This window comes from Schistocerca gregaria, chromosome 9 (genome assembly GCF_023897955.1).
Source record: "Schistocerca gregaria isolate iqSchGreg1 chromosome 9, iqSchGreg1.2, whole genome shotgun sequence".
NCBI lineage: Eukaryota > Metazoa > Arthropoda > Insecta > Orthoptera > Acrididae > Schistocerca > Schistocerca gregaria.
Window position 1 is genome coordinate 68082249 of NC_064928.1, and position 23213 is coordinate 68105461.

Consider the following 23213-nt stretch of genomic DNA (forward strand, 5'->3'; position numbering starts at 1 on the left):
GTGAGTTTTGATGTCATCTCTTTATTTACTAAGGTTCCACTGATGGATTCACTGGCACTCATTAGCAGAAGGTTCAAAGCCGACATAACAGCATTATTTCATCACTGCCTGTCCTCAACTTATTTCTTATTCAATAATGAATATTTTGAACAAGTTGACGGTGTTGCCTTTGTCCCCTCTGCTAGCAAACCTCTTTATGGAGGACTTTGAGGAGAAGGCACTCGAGTAGGCTGAAATTAAACCGAAAGCCTTCTGGATGATACATTTGTAGTTTGGCCCCACGGAGAAGAAAAGCTGGCAGGATTCTTAAAACATCTGAATCCCATTCACAAGAATATTCAGTTTACCGTGGAGGTCGAAAAAGACAGATGTCTGCCGTTTCTGGATGTCCTTGTCAATCGCAGGATCGATGGATCCTTGGAGCACTGCGTCTACCGGAAGCCCACACACACAGATCTGTACTTGCAGGCGACAAGCTGCCACCACCCTGCACAAACCATGGGCTTGCTGCGTACTCTGGTAGACCGGGCACATGTGGTATCTGATAAGGACAGCCTTCACAAAGAATTAGAACATTTGCAATCCGTCTTCAGGGAGAATGTATATTCTACACGGCAAATCCGCACAGCTGTAACAAGGAAGAAATGTAAAGAGAAATAAGAAGAAGAAGACAAAGAGGTGGTCAGGCCCAGAGCGTTCCTTCCGTATGTGGGGAACCTCTCCTCTAAAATAGGAAGGATTTTAAAGAAGCATTGTGTTAATGTGATCTTCCGACCACCTGCGAAAATATCGGCTTTGCTTGGCTCTGTGAAGGACGATCTGGGTCTGAGGTCCCCTGTCAATGTGGCAAATCCTAAATTGGCCAAACTAGTCGCACAGTACGGGAAAGATACGTGGAGCATGAGCGCCACACACGTCTACTACAGCCCAACAAATCAACCATAGCAGAACACTGTATTTCGACGGGACACTCCATGGATTATTGTGGAACAAAAATTTTAGCGACAACTAGATCTTTTTGGGAATCCATTATCAAGGAGTCCGTGGAGATACGATTGACAGAAGATCTTATTAATCGAGACAGCGGCTTTCAGATGGATAAAGCATGGGATCCTGTAATTTCTTTAATCGCTTCACAGAGATATTGGTCTGCATCTAGTGCGACGGCTGACGAAAATTGATTTTATACTTTCGATACCGCGCCTCAGCTGCGCGAAGGCGCTTTACGACAGACAGCGCGAATGCAGGTACACCACTACGCATGCGCTGCCCGCTTCTGCTGCGGAGAGCGACATATTAGATAGGGGCGCGGTGTTAGCCTTCTCCACTGCGCAGGCGCCGCCGCGCCAATTTTTGGTATATATGGAACGACGCGCACCAGTAATCTTCAGTCTCATAGTCACCGAAGATGGCTGCATGTTTGTTAGCCGAAATATCGTGCCAAGATGTAAACAAGATCCGAATGCAAGCCCGAAATAAGATGGACCAATTCTCCACTTGTTGGATGTCGCATTGTCCTGGTGGAATTACCCAAGTTCGGTTTAAGGTACAATGGGAATGAATGGATGCAGATAATCAGACAGGATGTTTATGTATGTGTCACACGTCAGAATCGCACCTACACGCATCAGGGGTCCCATATCACTCCACACCTTTACAGAGCCTCCACCAGCTTGAACAGTCCCCTTCTGACACGCAGGATCCATGTATTCATGAGGTCGTCTCCATTACCGCACGCCTCCATCCGTTCGAAACAATTTGAAACGAGACTTGTCCGACGCGACCAGGCAACATGTTTCCTATCATCGACAGTCCAATGTCTCTGTTGACACGCCCAGTTGAGGCGTAAAGCTATGTGTCGTGCAGTCATCAAGGGTAGAGAAAAACCACAATAACGAGAACCATTATTCATAACCACGCCATTCACCCCATAACTCACAAAGAAGCCAGATTCAGATATTTACTATACAGACTGAACAAAATACCCATGAACAAATATGATTACGGACAAGAATTGAACACAATAAAACAACTCCATAGGAGGATGGATATGATGCAAAGTGAGTTGACAAAATAAACCACAAAATAAAAAACCAACAACACATAACCACGGAAACACAAACAAAACACAACACACAACAAATCAGCAGACAGTAAGCAAACAAATGCACATAATGACTTACAACAACAGAGTCACACACAGGGTGGGTAATACTCTAAAGAAACAAGGACTCAACATAGAACCCGTGCGGTCCTAGGTGTCGTGTTACGATCTGTGTGGCTCCTTCCGACGGGCATGGGTGGCTCTCTTGTCCTTATCGTGAGTTTGTTTAAGTTAGATTAAGTAGTGTGTAAGCTTAGGGACCGATGACTTCAGCAGTTTGTCCCATGAGACCTTACCACAAATTTCCAAATTTTCAACATAGCATACAGAACCAGTACAAATACCATCCACGACAAAACTACTCCCTCCCCCCCCCCTCTCTCTCTCTCTCTCTCTCTCTCTCTCTCAGACTCTCTAACGCTCCCAGTGCCCCGGGTTCGATTCCCGGCGGGGCCAGGGATTTTCTCTGCCTCGTGATGACTGGGTGTTGTGTGCTGCCCTTAGGTTAGTTAGGTTTAAGTAGTTCTAAGTTCTAGGGTACTGATGACCATAGATGTTAAGTCCCATAGTGCACAGAGCCATTTGAACCATTTTTCTCCCGGTCCTGAACACACACACACACACACACACACACACACACACACACAAGCATACGCACACTCACACTAACACAAACACAGACCAAACACCACAGACGCCAGATACACTTCAAACTCGGGCGCCTCACCCAGCCAAATACGCTACGAAACAAATGAGTACTGCACAGCCACAAGAACACGTAATGGCGGCGAAAACTCTGCCTACGATTTGAAAAACAGGAGAAAGTGCAGTGTCATCTGACCATAGGTCACGAAAGCAGCTTGCCCACTTCGTGCAACAACATATGAGGAAGCACCACAACAACAAAACCTTAAGTTACACGCGAAAAATGGATATATACTCATTTCCGATTGTAAATGCATAATAAACATAAAAATAAAAATTACGTTTTGCTGTTTGTAGATTAGAAGTTGTAGATTGTGTAGCAGAATAACTACCAAACTAAATATCCAATAGCATCATGTAAGGTACGTAAACTAATACACACAGCCACTCTTTTTGCCAATTAAGCTATAAATAGAACTTTGACATAATGTTATAAACAACACACATTGCATCAGGTCTTTAATACATATTTCAACTGTGCACTATGAACATAAATATTTTACAACAATTATTCATTCATAATTATAAATATTATGCACCAAAAGTTCCGCTATATGTTAATATATAAAACCAATTTTCCAGTTCGAAAATAAAAAATAACCTACTGAAGATAGCAGAAAAGTGCTGATACATGTATGGGTGAAACAAAACAGTGAAATGTCTTCTTACGTAAGGCGGGATTCCTCGTCCTGTTTTCTAGGCGAGCACAGCCATAACAAGAACTGCAAGAACACAAGATGATTAATTGAACGTAATATACTTGCAGATCTGTATATTTCGGCTATAAAAAGTCGTCTTCAGTGCCTTTTCGTTACAACTCAACAGACTTGCGGCAGTTCATGTCACCATATATTCTTACTGGTGCATGGGTAGAAGGACAATGTGTGTGTTGAGTTGCAACGACAATGCACTGACAGAAATACAGATTTGCAAGTATAACAAGAACTAATGGGATTACGGCTGAATGTTGTGTTCCTCTCCTTCCTTAGCAATAACAGTCTCATTATTACCCTTCCATGCTCTCAAATCTATATTCAGTAGCTCAAAAACTAAAGAATTGCTTATTTTGTTTGTCAAAACACTGTGGTCAAAGTAAGTGTTGAATAATCCAATTTTTTTTATATTGAACGATGAGCTCCTGAATGCGTTATGGTAGCAATAGAATGGTTAATTTCTAATACAATGCTAGAGGAAATAGGCCATGTTTCTATCGTGAGGGGATAGCATGTGCACCCCATGGCAAGAGTTTGACGTAAATAAAATGTAAGTGTCGTGTGGCTAGGGCCTCCCGTCGGGTAGACCGTTCGCCGGGTGCAAGTCTTTCCATTTGACGCCACTTCGGCGACTTGCTCGTCGATGGGCATGAAATGATGATGATTAGGACAACACAACACCCAGTCCCTAAGAGGAAAAAATCTTCGACCCAGGCGTGAATCGAACCCGGGCCCTTAGGACTGACATTTTGTCGCTTTGACCACGCTTTTTTTTTTCGATTTAGTTCGTTGTCTCTGGTCGGAGCGGACGTCGTAAGACACCCTTGTAAGGTCGTTGTTGATCTATTAACTCAGTTGTTTCATTACAGAGGGCAGGTAAACCTCTGACCGAACATGCTGAGCTACCGTGCCGGCTGACCACTCAGTTACCGGTGGCATGCGTTTGAACTGTAAATATTGCAGTAGTTTGTGGCGTTGCGAAGATTGTGTTGCTTGAGTGTGGTTCGGACAACAACAACACAGTATCTGAGGCTCCGTATAGTCACCGAGCAGGAAAGGAGACAAGTGAACCTCGCAGCGAATGTCACTTTGAGTTAAAGTGACGTCTCCAGAATCTGGAATAAGTTTCCATCTACAGGATCAATTGGGGATCGTCACAGAAGCATCAGCGGAAGGAAAACGATAACTGTGAAGGAGTGATACCTGTGAATAACAGCAAACAGAAGCCCTCAACGCAACGCTACACGTTTACGGCGGCAGCTCCTAACAGCTACAAGAGTGCAGACGTCAAGAGAGCCGATGGGAATTAGGCTCCATAAGCAGGGATTCCGCCACTCGTGGCACCTGCCCTGGCTCTTGTTCGTTCAGGGTGGGCAGCAACGCAGTCCGGGAAGACTAGGCAGCTCTGCCACTCGTCACTCTCTTCTGGTGGGAGCCCCCACCCTGACAGTACTGACATTCGTGTGCGGCGGCAACGGGCTCAACTGCGTCGCAGGCCGCCACCTTACAAAGGTGGTTCCATCGTGTTTTGGGGTGGAATCCTGTGTGACAGCCAGTACATCGCAGGATGACTGGTGTGACGCGTGGGGGCGACATCGTTGCACCCACTGAGGCTCCAATTTGATGAATACATTGCAGCGGGATTCTCGCCGGAGGGCGACAGTGTACGCTTCTTTCGTGATTATATTGTGAACCCTTCCCTTGTGGGGCATAGAATCAGTCGGATCGAATGTGCTGCACATTCTCCAGGCCTCAGCTGCACTATGAATGCATGGATTTTGATGAAACGAATGGTTTGGAATCGTCCTGTCCCACCAGAGACCTTATAGGGCATTATGGAGGCATGGGATAACATCCTACGGGCTTATCTGGACAATATGTTAAGGAATATGCTTAACTACATTCAAAGGCGTCACCACTTACGAGGAGGGCCAGTTAATTCATATACACTCCTGGAAATGGAAAAAAGAACACATTGACACCGGTGTGTCAGACCCACCATACTTGCTCCGGACACTGCGAGATGGCTGTACAAGCAATGATCACACGCACGGCACAACGGACACACCAGGAACCGCGGTGTTGGCCGTCGAATGGCACTAGCTGCGCAGCATTTGTGCACCGCCGCCGGCAGTGACAGCCAGTTTGCCGTGGCATACGGAGCTCCATCGCAGTCTTTAACACTGGTAGCATGCCGCGACAGCGTGGACGTGAACCGTATGTGCAGTTGACGGACTTTGAGCGAGGGCGTATAGTGGGCATGCGGGAGGCCGGGTGGACGTACCGCCGAATTGCTCAACACGTGGGGCGTGAGGTCTCCACAGTACATCGATGTTGTCGCCAGTGGTCGGCGGAAGGTGCACGTGCCCGTCGACCTGGGACCGTACCGCAGCGACGAACGGATGCACGCCAAGACCGTAGGATCCTACGCAGTGGCGTAGGGGACCGCACCGCCACTTCCCAGCAAATTAGGGACACTGTTGCTCCTGGGGTATCGGCGAGGACCATTCGCAACCGTCTCCATGAAGCTGGGCTACGGTCCCGCACACCGTTAGGCCGTCTTCCGCTCACGCCCCAACATCGTGCAGTCCGCCTCCAGTGGTGTCGCGACAGGCGTGATTGGAGGGACGATTGGAGATGTGTCGTCTTCAGCGATGAGAGTCGCTTCTGCCTTGGTGCCAATGATGGTAGTATGCGTGTTTGGTGCCGTGCTGGTGATCGCCACAATCAGGACTGCATACGACCGAGGCACACAGGGCCAACACCCGGCATCATGGTGTGGGGAGCGATCTCCTACACTTTCCGAACACCTCTGGTGATCGTCGAGGGGACACTGAATAGTGGACGGTACATCCAAACCGTCATCGAACCCATCGTTCTACCATTCCTAGACCGGCAAGGGAACTTGCTGTTCCAACAGGATAATGCACGTCCGCATGTATCCCGTGCCACCCAACGTGCTCTAGAAGGTGTAAGTCAACTACCCTGGCCAGCAAGATCTCCGGATCTGTCCCCCATTGAGCATGTTTGGGACTGAATGATGCGTCGTCTCACGCGATCTGCACGTCCAGCACGAACGCTGGTCCAACTGAGGCGCCAGGTGGAAATGGCATAGCAAGCCGTTCCACAGGACTACATCCAGCATCTCTACGATCGTCTCCATGTGAGAATATCAGCCTGCATTGCTGCGAAAGGTGGATATACACTGTACTAGTGCCGACATTGTGCATGCTCTGTTGCCTGTGTCTATGTGCCTGTGGTTCTGTCAGTGTGATCATGTGATGTATCTGACCCCAGGAATGTGTCAATAAAGTTTCCCCTTCCTGGGACGATGAAATCGCGGTGTTCTTATTTCAATTTCCAGGAGTGTACAATGTGTTGTGCTAGGTGTCAATGAGAAAAAACGCTAGTGATTGATGTGGAATATTCTGTAAGGTCTTTTGTTTTTGCTTTTCTGTTTGTGTTTATCTTGTACAAATGTGTTTATCTTCTTTCTTTGTTTTCTTATGACTATACGTGACAGAACAAAATTGGGTTTCTTTCCTATTATGTCCACTATTGACAATAATGCAATATACAACATTTCTTTTAACCGCCAGAAATGCTTCTTACACTGTCCCATCTTCTTCTGTCTCACTTAAGTAATTTAAACATTTCATTTCATGGTCCTCAACTTCATGAATTTTTTTTTAAACTTTTAAACTGAAAATTTATGAGCCAGACCAATTTTTTGACTGCGGTGACTGTTGTTATTAGATTATCTCTAGGGTGATTATAGTCATCCTTAAAGTTACGTGTAAGCAACCTTTGTGAAAAAATCGTTTAGTGTCTTCTAAACATAGTATTTTATTTACGGAAAACTTGAAGTTCTCTCATTCCACTAAACTGACTCACCTTTCTCAATAGACTCTTGCCACACTATTTATAACTTTCTTACTCCTTGTGAGAAATGGAACATGTACAATACGTTAGTTGATTGTGTATAATACCATCTCCTTTATTATGTCATACACTGAAGAGCTAAAGAAACTGGTACGCCTACCTATTATAATGTAGGGCCCCTGTGAGTACGCAGAAATGCCGCAACACGACGCGCCATGGACTCGACTAATGTCTGAAGTGGTGCTGCAGGGAATTGACGCCGACGAATTCTGCAGGGCTGACCACCCGTAGGAGTACAAGTTGGTGGAGACCTCTTCTGAACAGTACGCTGCAAAGCATACCAGATATGTCCATGTCTGGGGAGTTTGGTGGCCAGCGGAATTGTTTCAACTCAGAAGAGTGTTCCTGGAGCCACTCTGTAGCAATTCTGCACGTTTGGGGCGTCGCATTGTGCTGCTGGAATTGCCCAAGTCCGTCGGAATGCACAATGGTCATAAATGGACGCAGGTGATAATAAAGGATGCTTTCGCACGTGTCACCTTGAAACATCCCCGTTTAAAATTCCTTATTGAGTTTTGTATAACTTACCGAAGGCCAAACAATTATTATGATTATATGACCGTGTGCTTACTGCATGAAAGGCTATTGGTTTTTCTGGTGTGGTTTTGGGGGGTATTTCAACCGAGTGCGGCTGTTCTGAGACTGTATTGTGGAATGATTGAAAATTTGTCTATTATTAAGGACCATAAAGGTTGCTATGTACAAACTGATCTATATTTGCTACTAACACACAAATTCTGAGGCAGTTGCTACCTTCGCCTTACACGTCTAATTACAGTTATATCTTTTTATTGGTTGCTGATTTTCAGTACTTCGTCACACGCAATGCTGGTGGTTAACATTCACAACAATCCTCACTGCAATCCATGGCCGACGCGGTTGACGCGAAACACGTAATTGGGCACTTGTCACTTTCTGTTTCCTATCACTCGCGAATCGATATCAGTGAGGCTCAACCCCACGACGATCAGGGGGACGCGCTCACTCGTCACACTCCGGTGAATTTCACCGTTTACAGCTCACTCGACCATCCATCCTGCCCGTCTTTCCAGCACCACCGCTCGCTCGTCTCTCTCCAGTACTACTCCTCTCGACACTCGTCTCACTGCCTTCTGCAGCGCTCGACAATCGACCGCAGTCTACTATCGACCTTGGCGTCGGACAGTAGCGTCTATGCTTGTGGGATCACGGATCCGTTACAACCTGCCAGAGTCGTGTCTACACATACCAGGGGTCCCATACCGCTCCACTGCACACACCCCACACTATTACAGAGCCTTCACCAGATTGAACAGTCCCTGCTGACATACAGGATCCATGGATTCATGAGCTTGTCTCCCATATCCGTACACGTCCATCCGCTCGATACAATTTAAGATGAGACTCGTCCGACCAGGCAACATCTTACCAGTCATCAACAGACCAAGGGTGGCGTTGATCGGACCAGGCGAAGTGTAAAGCTTTGTGTCGTGCAGTCATCAAGGATACACGAGTGGGCCTCCAGCTCCGAAAACCCGTATCGATGAGGTTCCGTTGAATGGCTCGCACGCTGATACTTGTTGATGGCCCAGCATTGAAATTTGCAGCAATTTTCGGAAGGGCTGCACTTCTGTCACATTGAACGAGTCTCTTCAGTCGTCGTTGGTCTCGTTCTTGCAGGATCTTTTTCCGGCCGCAACGGTGTCGGTTTCCTGATATTCATGGCACAGTCTTGAAATGATCGTATGGGAAAATCCCGACTTCATCGCTACCTCGGACATGCTGTGTCCCATATCTCGTGAGGCGACTATAAATCCACGTTTAAACTCACTCAAACCTTGATAATCTGCCATTGTAGCAGCAGTAACCGATGTAACAACTGCGCCGGACACTTGTCATATATAGGCGTATCCGACCGCAGCGCCGGACTGTGCCTGTACACGTATCTCTTTATCTGAATACGCATGTCTGTATCAATTTCTTTGGCTCTTCAGCGTATAACTTAATACTTGTTTAGGACAAATGGTCATGTTCGTAAGTGAAGGCTCTATATCAGGTGACTGGACTACAAATGGTCACGTAAGTATGAAGCAGAAAATTATAGAAATTATATCAAAGCATAGACGACTGTTTCAGAATGTTATCATTCAGACGTCTCGCGCCCTAAACGCCAACAGCCATCTGTCGGATGGAGCATATGAAAAGGCCACCAGTCACCACTTAGTAGACGTCCAACTGCGTGGCTGTGGTGCAAATGCCACCCCTCGCAGTCGCCGGGTGTGGGTGCACGAACCAGCCGGCTGCTGTGGAAGCCCGTACGCTGCAGCGTTCCCGGGACAGTCGCTAAGGAGACACAGTAGGTAGTCCCTTGGTTCATCTGGACCGTCAGCTGCTCAACAGCTGTACGTCTACAACGATATTTTCACTCTGCAGCGCAGTCCTGCAAGTTTTACAAGAGAACTTCTCTGGACTTTGGAACGTAGGAGACGAAGTACTGGCGGGAGTTGAATTGTGAGGACGGGTCGTGAGTCGTTCTTGGGTAGCTCAGTTGGTAGAGCACTTGCCAGCGAAATATGAAGGCCACGAGTTCGAGTCTAGGTCCGGCACACAGGTTCAATCTGCCAGGAAGTTTCAGTTGTACATGTGTCTGGTCGTACGCATCTCCACACCCATTCTTCATCGTTGTCATATACGGCTCGTCTGACACGGTTGCCTCGGTTGGACACCACAATCTTTCCATGAACGGTACACTTTAACCAATGTGGATTGCGAGCTGTTTACAAAGTTGTTTTTTTTTTTTTTTCAGAAATGCGTGCACCGTTGAGAGGAAAGCCAGTGATGCTTCCCCTTTGGACGTCAGATACATCTCTCCTCTTCCGCACCACGACGAAGATTGTACTGTTTTCGACAAATTTGCATAAAAAATGGCTCTGAGCGCTATGGGACTTAACTTCTGAGGTCATCAGTCCCCTAGAACTGAGAACTACTTAAACCTAACTAACTTAAGGACATCACACACATCCATGCCCGAGGCAGGATTCGAACCTGCGACCGTAGCGGTCGCGCGGTTCCAGACTGTAGCACCTAGAACCGCTCGGCCACCCCGGCCGGCGAGAAATATATATACCCTCCAGCTGCCGTCAGCGAGTGGTTATTGAAACTTGATGTCGAACATTTGTGGTGGTGACTTTCATGTAACTGGGCATTTCACTTTGCTCTTTCGTCGCTTTATTAATGTTAAACTAAGAGCCTTTGATACTTAGTAAGGATCATATTCGAGGTGACAATGGGGTAGAATTCTTTCGCGAAATACAGTCCACTTTTATTGAAAATCACAATCACCGACTAAAACGCAGTTCACATGTTTGTTTGCTAATTTGCTATTTCATCTTTATTTTTGTCGCGGGCGGAGGTTCGAGTCCTTCCTTGGGCATGGATGTGTGTGTGTTTGTCCGCAGGATATTTTAGGTTAAGTAGTGTGTAAGCATAGAGACTGATGACCTTAGCAGTTAAGTCCCATAAGATTTCACACACATTTGAAAATTTATTTTTGTCCCATCAGGCACGTCCTTCTACGGAATATTATGTTACAACTTTGTAACTGAAACGTAAGGCAAATAATTTGGAACAACTTCCTCGTTCCTAAATAAGCATGTATTTTTCAGAAACGAATCACTTACTTCCATATCCAATGTGTGATTGCATTCCATTCTATAAGGCTTTATTGTTCATTAAAATAACGTCGGTTTACTAGTCTGCGTGAGCAGAAATGTCTGTGAGAGTTATATAGAAAATTAGAGTAGATTTCTCAGTTACTGAGGATGACTCGTTTTTCTTCATCCTTCGATAGTGAATCTCGCAGTGTATCAAGTGACCGTGTGGACTAGAGTTTGTATTAAGTAAGACACGATCATTCACCGCCAGTTGCATCCAGTGAAATCTCTGACCTAAAATCGCTTGGAAAATAGCATCACCGCAATCAACAGTTGACAGCAGTAGTGATTATATCACGCTCCTCTTAATGTTTACAGCACGTACTTTATTTATATTTCTGTAGTGCATGGACGGATGCTGACATCATTTTACAGGCTGCAATTCTGTGTTCACTCCAGTACAAGCGAATGTCCAACACTCTGTCCAGGTTCTTTGCAGAGGAAAAGAAAGTTATGTCCCTACTGTTTAAGATTAGTTGTGGAAATGATTCTTTGTAGTGAATGGTAAAAAGTCTTTCGTGAACGACTAAGATTGCTTGCGTTTTATACGGGTTAAGTTTACATACTAAAATCTGTGATCACTGTGGTAAGACGTTTAACAGCAATTAGATGCTGAATAGTTGTGCACACTTTTGTTCCACTTGCACTTAGTGTAACTGGAGGCGTATAGGAGATACCTGCCATGGTAGGTGACACTTGACACATCGTTTACTTGTACCTTAACTCCATCTGAACAAGCATGGAAGGCCCAACAGTACCGACCGATTGCTGTATCATTCTCTAAGGTACCGCCCGACAGCCATGTAATTCTCATAGTTACCGACCGACCGCCGTGTAATCCGCAGACCAAAGACGTCACTGGATGCGGATATAGAGGGCCATGTGATCAGCACACCGCCCTTCCCGCCACTGTCAGTTTTCGTGACCGAAGCTGCTACTTCCCAATCAAGAAGCTCCTCCATTGGCTTCAAAAGTGTTGAGTGCACCCCGCTTGCCAACAGCACACGGCAGACCTGATGGTCACCTATCCGAGTACTATCCAAGCCTCACAGCGCTTAACTTCGGTGGTCTGGGGAGAGCCGGTGTTACCACTGCGGCAAGGCCTTTGGCCCATCGCTAACATGCAACGAAAAAAAATAATGGGACCAGTACTGATCCTTGTGGGGCCCCTGATAATAAGTCCCTGCATTGAGACCATTTTGATCCAGTAATTGCACGCTGTTGGCAGGATATTAAAAACAGATGTGCTATTTTGATGTCATTTACTTAATCTATCTCCTGTTATAGTCTTCAGGTGACTTGCAGCGCAAGCCAAATGTGCATAGAGCACTCAGTCTGGTGAAAGCATGGCGACCAACGAACGAATGGCTACACACCTGTATATGAAAAACAGCTTTTCTCAGAAGCTCTTGGACAAAGAGGTAAGCGAATTTTTCCGTGCAAACTGTTCTGAGATGAAGTCAGGATATATGATGTGTGTGTATCCTAATAAGTCATCAGGTGGGGTGGACCCTTTTCCACTAAGCAACTCGTAGGAGGATGCTTATGAATTGGTTATTATACAGAATGAACAAAGTGCAGGGCACATATGTTATCTTAGGAGGACATCCCTTGCTGATTTGAGATATAGTGATGCCATCTCACAATGAGTATTAGATTGGCATTTTCAATGTTTAAATGTTATGATAGGTAAATAAACATAATTACATAATCAAGTACAATGCTGAAAATGTTTAGACCTCTATTATGTCATATCTGTTAGGGCAGTCCAAGGCAGCTGAACAGGACTAACACATGTCTTTAAGATGTAAATGTCACATTTGCATCTTAAAGACATGTGTTGGTCTTGTTTGCCTGCTTTGGATTGCCTTAGCAGGTATGACATAATATTGGTCTGGCAAATTCTAGCATTGCACTCGATGACATAAAAGCTGAAATCTAGACGGTACAAAAGATAAATACAGTAATGGCGGTTTAGCCTTTTAAACAGTGTTGCATGACTGTGGCTCAATATCGTTGAAAACGTTTTACCTGTCATCTGCTTCGATCCGTTCCAGAAACTAAAGAGCAAATTTGGGATATTGCTGCGGATCATGAGATTTCAGTTGCAGCACTGTCTGGATCTTGTATGAGTCCCAGTGTAAAATAGACAATAAAATTTTCTGTACGGTTGCCCATAGGATGGACAATTCTTGTGACACTGCACTAGCACTACCTGCGGCATGTGTCAGATGGTTAGCTAAAATAGTGGCAACCTCATCAATAATTTCCATCGGAATAAAATGTCTTCCTCTTCCAGGTGCCACACAAGCTCACCGCTGTTTTTGAATTTCATTATCATCATCTTCAGACTGTTTACTGACACTGGACCCCTTCCACCCTAAGCACCTTGGTCAGCAGTACTCTCTCAGTGCAGCATTGTTATTGCTGCCATTCACATAACAGTTTCACTAACAGTGCATGGTCTTTCTTCTTGATAGCCATACTGTTTACTCACGTTTTGGCTTGTGAAATCACAGTGCGAATGTGATACCGTCATACAAACAGTGTACAGTACCAAATTTGCACATGGTGGTTACAACTGGAACTAATATGTTTTCCGGTGTAAATCACACTAATGCCTTAGCATATTTGTCAAGTTTCGCTGCCATTCGATAATTACAGCTCAGCTCAAGCTGCACTTCAACTATAACCACCCAGTACATGAATCCCGGGTGACCAGATGTGGAGCATTGTGTCAAAACTTCAGGATAGCTGCCTGTAGCTGAGCTGGGATGACAAGCAACCATTTCCACTCAGCTCCCCTTATACAGTTTTCTATTACAAATGGCTTGGATTGAGAGTCAACAAAGGCTGTCAAGATAGTGCATTTCAGTTACTGAAAAAGCGCAACAACTGCGTCAAAAGGACCTGTTTATTGCAACTACTTTTATGGCATTACAGTCACATCTTCATGTAACAAACTATTGACCTAAAGAAGGTACTGTAACCATAATTAGCACTATCTCAGAAACATACACCAAATAGATAACATTCTGACTGACATGTCAATACATAATATCCTTAAAATTCCCTAACGGTAAATTACATAAGTCCCCTAGGGGTATCTGTTGAGAGGCCAGACAAACGCGTGGTTCCTGAAGAGGGGCAGCAGCCTTTTCAGTAGTTGCAGGGGCAACAGTCTGGATGATTGACTGATCTGGCCTTGTAACACTAAGCAAAATAGCCTTGCTGTGCTGGTAATGCGAACGGCTGAAAGCAAGGGGAAACTACGGCCGTAATCTTTCCCGAGGGCATGCAGCTTTATTGTATGATTAAATGATAATGGCGTCCTCTTGCGTAAAATATTCTGGAGGTAAAATAGTCCCCCATTCGGATCTCCGGGCGGGGACTACTCAAGAGGAAGTCGTTATCAGGAGAAAGAAAACTGGCGTTCTACGGATCGGAGCGTGGAATGTCAGATCCCTTAATCGGGCAGGTAGGTTAGAAAATTTGAAAAGGGAAATGGATAAGTTAAAGTTAGATATAGTGGGAATTAGTGAAGTTCGGTGGCAGGTGGAACAAGACTTCTGGTCAGATGACTACAGGGTTATAAACACAAAATCAAATAGGGGTAATGCAGGAGTAGCTTTAATAATGAATAAGAAAATAGGAATGCGGGTAAGCTACTACAAACAGCATAGTGAACGCATTATTGTGGCAAGCATAGATACGAAGCCCACACCTACTACAGTAGTACAAGTTTATATGCCAACTAGCTCTGCAGACGACGAAGGAATTGAAGAAATGTATGATCAAATAAAAGAAATTACTCAGATAGTGAAGGGAGATGAAAATTTAATAGTCATGGGTGACTGGAATTCGGTAGTAGGGAAAGGGAGAGAAGGAAACGTAGTAGGTGAATATGGACTGGGGCAAAGAAATGAAAGAGGAAGCCGCCTGGTAGAATTTTGCACAGAGCACAACTTAATCATAGCTAACACTTGGTTCAAGATCATAAAAGAAGGCTGTATACATGGAAGAAACATGGACATACTAAAAGGTATCAGATAGATTATATAATGGTAAGACAGAGATTTAGGAACCAGGTTTTAAATTGTAAGACATTTCCAGGGGCAGATGTGGACTCTGACCACAATCTATTGGTTATGACCTCTAGATTAAAAATTAAGAAACTGCAAAAAGGTGGGAATTTAAGGAGATGGGACCTGGATAAACTGAAAGAACCAGAGGTTGTACAGAGTTTCAGGGAGAGCATAAGGGAGCAATTAACAGGAATGGGGGAAAGAAATACAGTAGAAGAAGAATGGGTAGCTTTGAGGGATGAAGTAGTGAAGGCAGCACAGGATCAAGTAGGTAAAAAGACGAGGGCTAGTAGAAATCCTTGGGTGACAGAAGAAATATTGAATTTAATTGATGAAAGGAGAAAATATAAAAATGCAGTAAATGAAGCAGGCAAAAAGGAATACAAACGTCTCAAAAATGAGATCGACAGGAAGTGCAAAATGGCTAAGCAGGGATGGCTAGAGGACAAATGTAAGAATGTAGAGGCTTATCTCACTAGGGGTAAGATAGATACCGCCTACAGGAAAATTAAAGAGACCTTTGGAGATAAGAGAACCACTTGTATGAACATCAAGAGTTCAGATGGAAACCCAGTTCTAAGCAAAGAAGATAAAGCAGAAAGGTGGAAGGAGTATATAGAGGGTCTATACAAGGGCGATGTACTTGAGGACAATATTATGGAATTGGAAGAGGATGCAGATGAAGATGAAATGGGAGATACGATACTTCGTGTAGAGTTTGACAGAGCACTGGAAGACCTGAGTCGAAACAAGGTCCCCGGAGTCCACAACATTCCATTGGAACAACTGACGGCCTCGGGAGAGCCAGTCCTCACAAAACTCTACCATCTGGTGAGCAAGATGTATGAGACAGGCGAAATACCCTCAGACTTCAAGAAGAATATAATAATTCCAATCCCAAAGAAAGCAGGTGTTGTCAGATGTGAAAATTACCGAACTATCAGTTTAATAAGTCACAGCTGCAAAATACTAACACGAATTCTTTACAGACGAGTGGAAAAACTGATAGAAGCCGACCTTGGGGAAGATCAGTTCTGATTCTGTAGAAATGTTGGAACACGTGAGGCAATACTGACCTTACGACTTATCTTAGAAGAAAGATTAAGGAAGGCAAACTACGTTTCTAGCATTTGTAGACTTAGAGAAAGCTTTTGACAGTGTTGAGTGGAATACTGTCTTCAAAAGAGTCGAGGGGCATGAAAGCGAAGCTGTGGCTGGGAGGGGAGTGAGACAGGGTTGTAGCATCTCCCCGATGTTATTCAATCTGTATATTGAGCAAGCAGTAAAGGAAACAAAAGAAAAATTCGGAGTAGGTATTAAAAACCAGGGAGAAGAAATAAAAACTTTGTTCGCCGATGACATTGTAATTCTGACAGAGACAGCAAAGGACTTGGAAGAGCAGTTACATTGAATGGACAGTGTCTTGAAAGGAGGATATAAGACGAACATCAACAAAAGCAAAATAAGGATAATGGAATGTAGTCGAATTAAATCGGGTGATGCTCAGGGAATTAGATTAGGAAATGAGACACTTAAAGTAGTAAAGGAGTTTTGCTGTTTGGGGAGCAAAATAACTGATGATGGTCGAAGTAGAGAGGATGTAAAATTTAGACTGGTAATGGCAAGGAAAGAGTTTCTGAAGAAGCGAAATTTGTTAACATCGAGTATAGATTTAAGTGTCAGGAAGTTGTTTCTGGAAGTATTTGTAGGGAGTGTAGCCATGTACGGAAGTGAAACATGGACAGTAAATAGTTTGGACAAGAAGAGAATTGAAGCTTTCGAAATGTGGTGCTACAGAAGAATGTTGAAGATTAGGTGGGTAGATCATGTAACTAATGAGGTGGTATTGAATGGGATTGGGGAGAAGTTTGTGGCACAACTTGACTAGAAGAAAGGATTGACTGGTAGAACTTGTCCTGAGGCATCAAGGGACCACAAATTTAGCACTGGAGGGCAGTATGGAGGGTAAAAATCGTAGAGGGAGACCAAGAGATGAATACACTAAGCAGATTCAGAAGGATGTAGGTTGCAGTAGGTACTGGGAGATGAAGGAGCTTGCACTGGATATATTAGGATGGAGAGCTGCATTAAACCAGCCTCAGGACTGAAGAGCACAACAACAACAATGAATAAGTAAAGTAAATACTGGCATTACTTTGGTACTGCAGCTGCAGTCACTGATAATGATAATATTAATAATAATAATAATAACATTAATAACAGTAGTGGCAATAATTGTGACATTAATAATGATAATAAGAGAGGCAGGCGAAAGAAGAATTTATAAGTCTACAAAATAGATGATTTGCGATGTAGTGAGTTCCGGGACTAGGAAAGTTAAGAAGAATACATCAGCTAAGAATACTTCGAAATAAGGAAGATTAGTTTGGAATGAGGGATTTATAAGGGTAACGAGCGTGTACAGGGACAATGGTATTCTTAATGCTGCTTTAGTATATATGTTATTGTCTTCTGAAACTGGAATGTTATTTAGTTCCCTAATGTAATGCGGGAGGTTGTTCTAGAATCGTGTTCCTGCTACTGAGAAGAAGTTGGAGAGGATGGCTGAACAATAGTGAGGGGCAGAAAGGATCTTGCTCTGATGGGGACAGGTGTTTCTGCTTTGTTGTTCACACAAGGGGATTAAGGCCTAGGAGAGATATGGGGGACGGTGTACGTTGACAAGACAGCAGAGAACAAAGGGGGTATTTTAATGCCTGTGCCTGTCTGCACGCAGCCAGGATAGCTGTGCAAATGATGGTGAAGTATGACCAAAGAATTGAAAATCACAGATATACCGAATCTGTTTCAGGTGACTTGGACTTGTCTGAGAGATACTTCGCAGAATAACAACGTAGTAATCAATGACTGGAAGTATAAGTGGTTGCACAAGTTTCCTCTTTAGGTCAAGAGTGTATAGCTTTCTATATTTTTGTATGGTATGGCTAGTTGTTGATGCCTTCTTGCAAATTACAGTTACGTGCTCATTTGAATTTAGATCTTCATCTGTTATTATTCCTAACTCTTTGCTAAAGGAGAGAAGTTGATATTTGTCCCATTTCGGGTTAAAGGTGATATGGATGTCCTATATTTCGGACCAATGAGCCTGTAATAGCCAACCAATAGCGCTTAGGTTTGCGAAGGGTTGAGCTTTAAACTTATATCGTGCGCCCATAGGCCGGTAATGAGATTTTCGAGAGCCATCTTCAGGTTTATTGGTTTTGCTCTTAGATACAACTAGAGTCTATCAGAATACATGTGGTATTTGCAGTATGACACAGCTACTGAGACATCACATTTCCATACACTAAAAAAAGCGTAGGACCTAGTACTGAACCCTGCAGGACGTCTGCACCTACACTATCTGCATCTGCACTAGTTGTGTGTGTGGCCATGAAAGCAAAAGCCAATAAATAAGTAGGCCGGCGCGGCGCCTGCAGCGGGCGTCCGGCAGCCGCTGGACAGCGACTACTCACAGAGACTCTGATGGCGCTGCTGCAGTCGCCCAGCTCGTGGCGCAGCCCCTCGGTGAGAGCGCGAACTGCGTGCTTGCTGGCGCTGTAGAAGTGCAGGCTGCCTTGTGGCGGCACCACCGTCGCCGAGTAGCTGTGTCAACACCAAAGACCTTGTAAAAAATAACTAAACTCACTGATGGCGCTGCAGTCGCGGGATTATTTGAACCTTTGGCTGGACGCCATTATAGTGGTTGTAGTCTGATGTATTGTGTAGTATTGTTGTTTATGAAGATCCTGATTCAACGTTGTATATTTGTTGGGGCGTGCATACAGTATTTGTTACTCGTAATTCTACTGTCTGTATGTTCCAATCAAAAGAAGTGCAATGGTGATGAGTTGTGCAGCGATTAATTCTACAAATAAATTCGAGAAAGGAACGAATATTAAATTTCACAGGTATGTGAATATTTTAAGTTTTTTGTATGTCAGTGCACTTGCTTAATAAATGTTTTTGTCACACGATATTAGCATAATGTCTGTGCATCTATTTGCAGGTTTCCTTTCTCAAAACCACAGCTGTTACAAAAATGATGACACGCTGTCAGGAGGCAAGATTTCCGACCGACAGAATAGCATTTTATATGTTTTGGTCATTTTGAAGAAAGAAGGCTGATCGGTAGTGTTTCCATAGTCTAGGTTAGGTTGAAACTTGATAATTTGGTCGTGAGTTGCCAAAACACTATGCCATATATAACGAATTTCTCGTCATAAAATCTAAAGCAAGGTAGAGTCAGAAAATATCTATTAATATAGTGGGCAAATCTTCGAATATTTTGATGCATTTTGCGTACATCTATCGTAAATGAACTATGAAAAATGCTAGGGGTCCAGTACATAACTTTTAGCTATGGCAGATTCCATGTAGAATGTAAGATAAATTCATAAACAGTGACTAGTTGCTGTTTGTTCATCAATTAAAAAGTATATTGTAGTAATATATTTCAATGAGGCATTATGTTTGTGACCTAACTCAAGGGAAGGCATTTTTAAGCCAAAAGCGATGTATAAACATTCGAACTCCACACGTCAGTTTACCACTGTAATGGCCGCCAGCCAGTTAGTCAATTTGTCCGCTCTTCACAGTCGACCACTCGTGTGGTTGTGGGGGCCTGGTGAACACGGACACCATTACATCTTGACTCGATTCACTTTAGCATCTTTGTATAGCTTACATTCTGTTCAGCAGCAGTGCTCCTGCTTCCAACACTCTTATTATTGTCATGGCCGCATAATATTGACTTACAATTACACTGCCAGAAAAAAAAAATTGCCCACTGGGAAAGGCGACATTTATTTTGATCCGATGACGGTATATGCCACCTGGGGGACAGTAGGTGTAGTGATAATGCTTACAGTGTCGTCCACCTAACACATATCAGAGGTACCAGAGCGCTATCTGTGTCTACCCTTTAGTAGGAAACGTTCACAGCCAGAGTGTTCAGTGGTGCAAACTTGTGAAGCAAGCAGGCAGCAAGCCACAGAGATGCACTCCTGTTTTCTACAGCCAACTGAGCGATATTTAAAGCCATCAAATTGTGGCGTTTGTAATGGTTCTTTATTTACGTGACCATTACGGCACTCCAACTCCTGTTCTCGATACCAGTAACATCGTACTACTTTACTGCGACGTAACAGACCTATTTTTGTCACAGTATTAACATTTGGTTTTATTAATGTATAGGTACTCCGATGTATCGATACATTACAGTGGTATGGTTCTTGTGTGTATTCATTTATGTGAGACTGTATAATCTTTGACATTCCTGTAACTGTTTTGGCGTGAATGCACACAGAGCAGTCTTTGCTTCACTTTGCAGAAATTAAGTTGGTATTTCACTTTGTAAAAGAACAGTCAAGTCTTGAGTTTGGTTAAAGTGAAAATTAAATATATGAAGACTGATAGAAAACTGTTTTCTTGATGATATGACAATAAAGAAGAAGTATGAGTGAATTTACAAGAAGTTTAATAAAAAATGTGGATCGTGAACACCAAGTCAAAAATTATTTCTACCATACCATTGTTCTGATCCGGGATTGTTTGATCATTAAGAATTTCCTGAAAAACGCATTTGTTAGGTCTTCAAATATTGCTAAAATTAAGATACTGACCTTCTAGCACTCAAAGTGGAATCACCCTAGAATCAACAAGATGAGGATTAACAAATTCGACGAAATCTACATGGTAATACATTGAAGATAAGTGCCAAAATTAATGACTTTTTACAGTGACTTCATTATTTCCAATCTGATGATACCATCGACAGTCAATAACTTTGTCGTTGCCTGATAAAGTGAACACATGCTGTGTGAGCAACATTATTAATCTGATTTCTAACCTACTTTGCAAGTGGTGGTATTGTTAGACAGGACGGTCCATTTGGAGAACAGCCACACGAGTTGGATGTGCTGAAACAGTTATTCAGTGATGCTGGCATCAGTGACCGCGTGAACATTGCCACACCTGTAGATGAGGATTTGGACGTCTACACAGCTCAGAAACCCAAGAAGATCGCCATTTGGGAAGGGCAGTAGTGACAGATTGCACAGCTACCACAACAAAAATTAGAGGGCTTGTGAGAACAGACGTGTCAACACTAAATGTTGCAAACCAGTTATTAGCAGTGGGAATATGGGCACGCACACCTTTAGCCTGTCTTCCACTCACGACACAGCAATGCCGTGCACAGCTCGACTAGTGCCGTCAGATAATCACACGGAAGATGAAATGGCGCACTGTGGTCATCAGCGATGAAAGCAGACTCTGCTTGCGTGCAAGTGACGATCCTTTGCAGACCTGGTGAGCACTGCCTCACAGAGTGCATTCATCTGAGACATAGTGACCACACCCCAGGCCCTGTGAACAGGGGTGCGATACTCTTGTTCACCTTTGATATATTTGGAGGGGGGACTAACCAGCACTCGGTAGGTGCACTATGTTGTTAGATCTTTTCTTTTGCCACTCTTGCAGTGGGAAGCTGATGTGTTGTCCCCAACACGATAACGTTAGCCACACACCGCCTGTGAAAGTCAATGTGCTCTGCAAGACGTTCAGCAGCAATTTTCCTGGCCACCACGATCTAAAGCCTTGTCTCCAATCAAGCTCATTTGGGATATGAAGGGACGAGAAGTGACTCATGCGATCTGTCAAGCAACAACTCCTACAGAAGTATGTGAATACGTTGTGCAAACGCGGCGTAATGTATCCCAGGACAGTATTCGCCATCTGTATGACCGACGGAAAGCCAGAGCCAGTGTCTGCATTGCCACCCATGGAAGCCGCACCGCGTATTAGTAGAGGTGTTTCAGCATGTGTCGATACCTAGTACCTAAGAACTGCTTGTGCAACTGATCTTTAAATGTAATCATTAAATGCACTCCATAATAATAAATCTTGAATGAATGGAAACCACTAACAATTTTTTCTGCAGTGTATTGTCAGCCATGATTTGTTTTACTTCTGTTTTATTACTGTTAATACTTTATTACTTTCGAGTTAGAATAATAAAAAATATTTATAGAAGGAATGAAAACTTAGTAGAGGATGGCTTTGGGGAATATCAGTTTGGGTTCTGGAGAAATGTAGGAACTGAGGCAATACTCACCCCCCAATTTACCTTAGGGTGCAGATGGGCAAACTTACATTCTAGCATTCTTATATTTAGAAAAAGCGTTTTAAAAACTTGACTGAACTACTTTGTTTGAAATTTTGAACACAGCAGGGATAAAAATACAGGAGTTAAATGTTATGTACAACTTTTAGGGAAACCTGATTTTACAAGAGTCAAAGGAGATGAAAGGGAAGCAGTAGCTGAGAAAGGAGTCAGACAGGACTGTAGCCTATCCACAGTGTTATTTAATCTATATCTTGAAGATGCTGTAAAGAAAACCATGGAGAAATTTGGAAAGGGAGGAAGCTCAGGGAGAAGAAATAAAAGCTTTGAGGTCTGCTGACAAGAATCTAATTGTGAAGTATTTGGAAGAGCACTCGAATGGAATGTATAACATCTTGAAATGAGGTTATAAGATGATCAATAAAAGTAATACAATAGTAGTGGAGGACATCCAAATTAAATGAGATGATTCAGAGAGAATTGCATTAGGAAATGAGATGCCATAGATAAGTTTTGCTATTTGGCCAAAAAAATCGAAGTAGAGGGTATCAAATGCAGATTAGCAATAATAGGAAAAGCAATTATGAAAAAGAAGCATTTGTAAAAATTTAACACAACTCAACAAAGACTGTCTCATTTCAAGAAATTCATAACTCATTGGTTTACCAGGTGCCGAGTATGGCATGGAACCTATTTAAAAAGCTAACCTAATTCCTGTTGAAACTGTTAAATTGCATTTGCTTTTTTTGTTCTATTTTTAGTATTTAAACTTGAATCTATGAAGTTAATCCTTTATTAACATTTGATTCTACTTGTTCATTAGTACTTGATTCTGAAGTTTTTCAT

The 23213-nt window shown here is 43.5% G+C and overlaps 1 protein-coding gene across 1 annotated transcript in view; it reads right to left on the bottom strand.

The window, feature by feature from the left end:
• The window catches only part of LOC126291426 (dehydrogenase/reductase SDR family member 11-like), a 362658-nt gene that overhangs the window by 6997 nt on the left and 332448 nt on the right, over positions 1-23213 (bottom strand). Inside the window, exon 4 of the mRNA XM_049984942.1 lies at positions 18718-18847. Coding sequence (XP_049840899.1) covers positions 18718-18847 — 130 coding nt within the window. The remainder of the gene's footprint in view (positions 1-18717; positions 18848-23213) is intronic.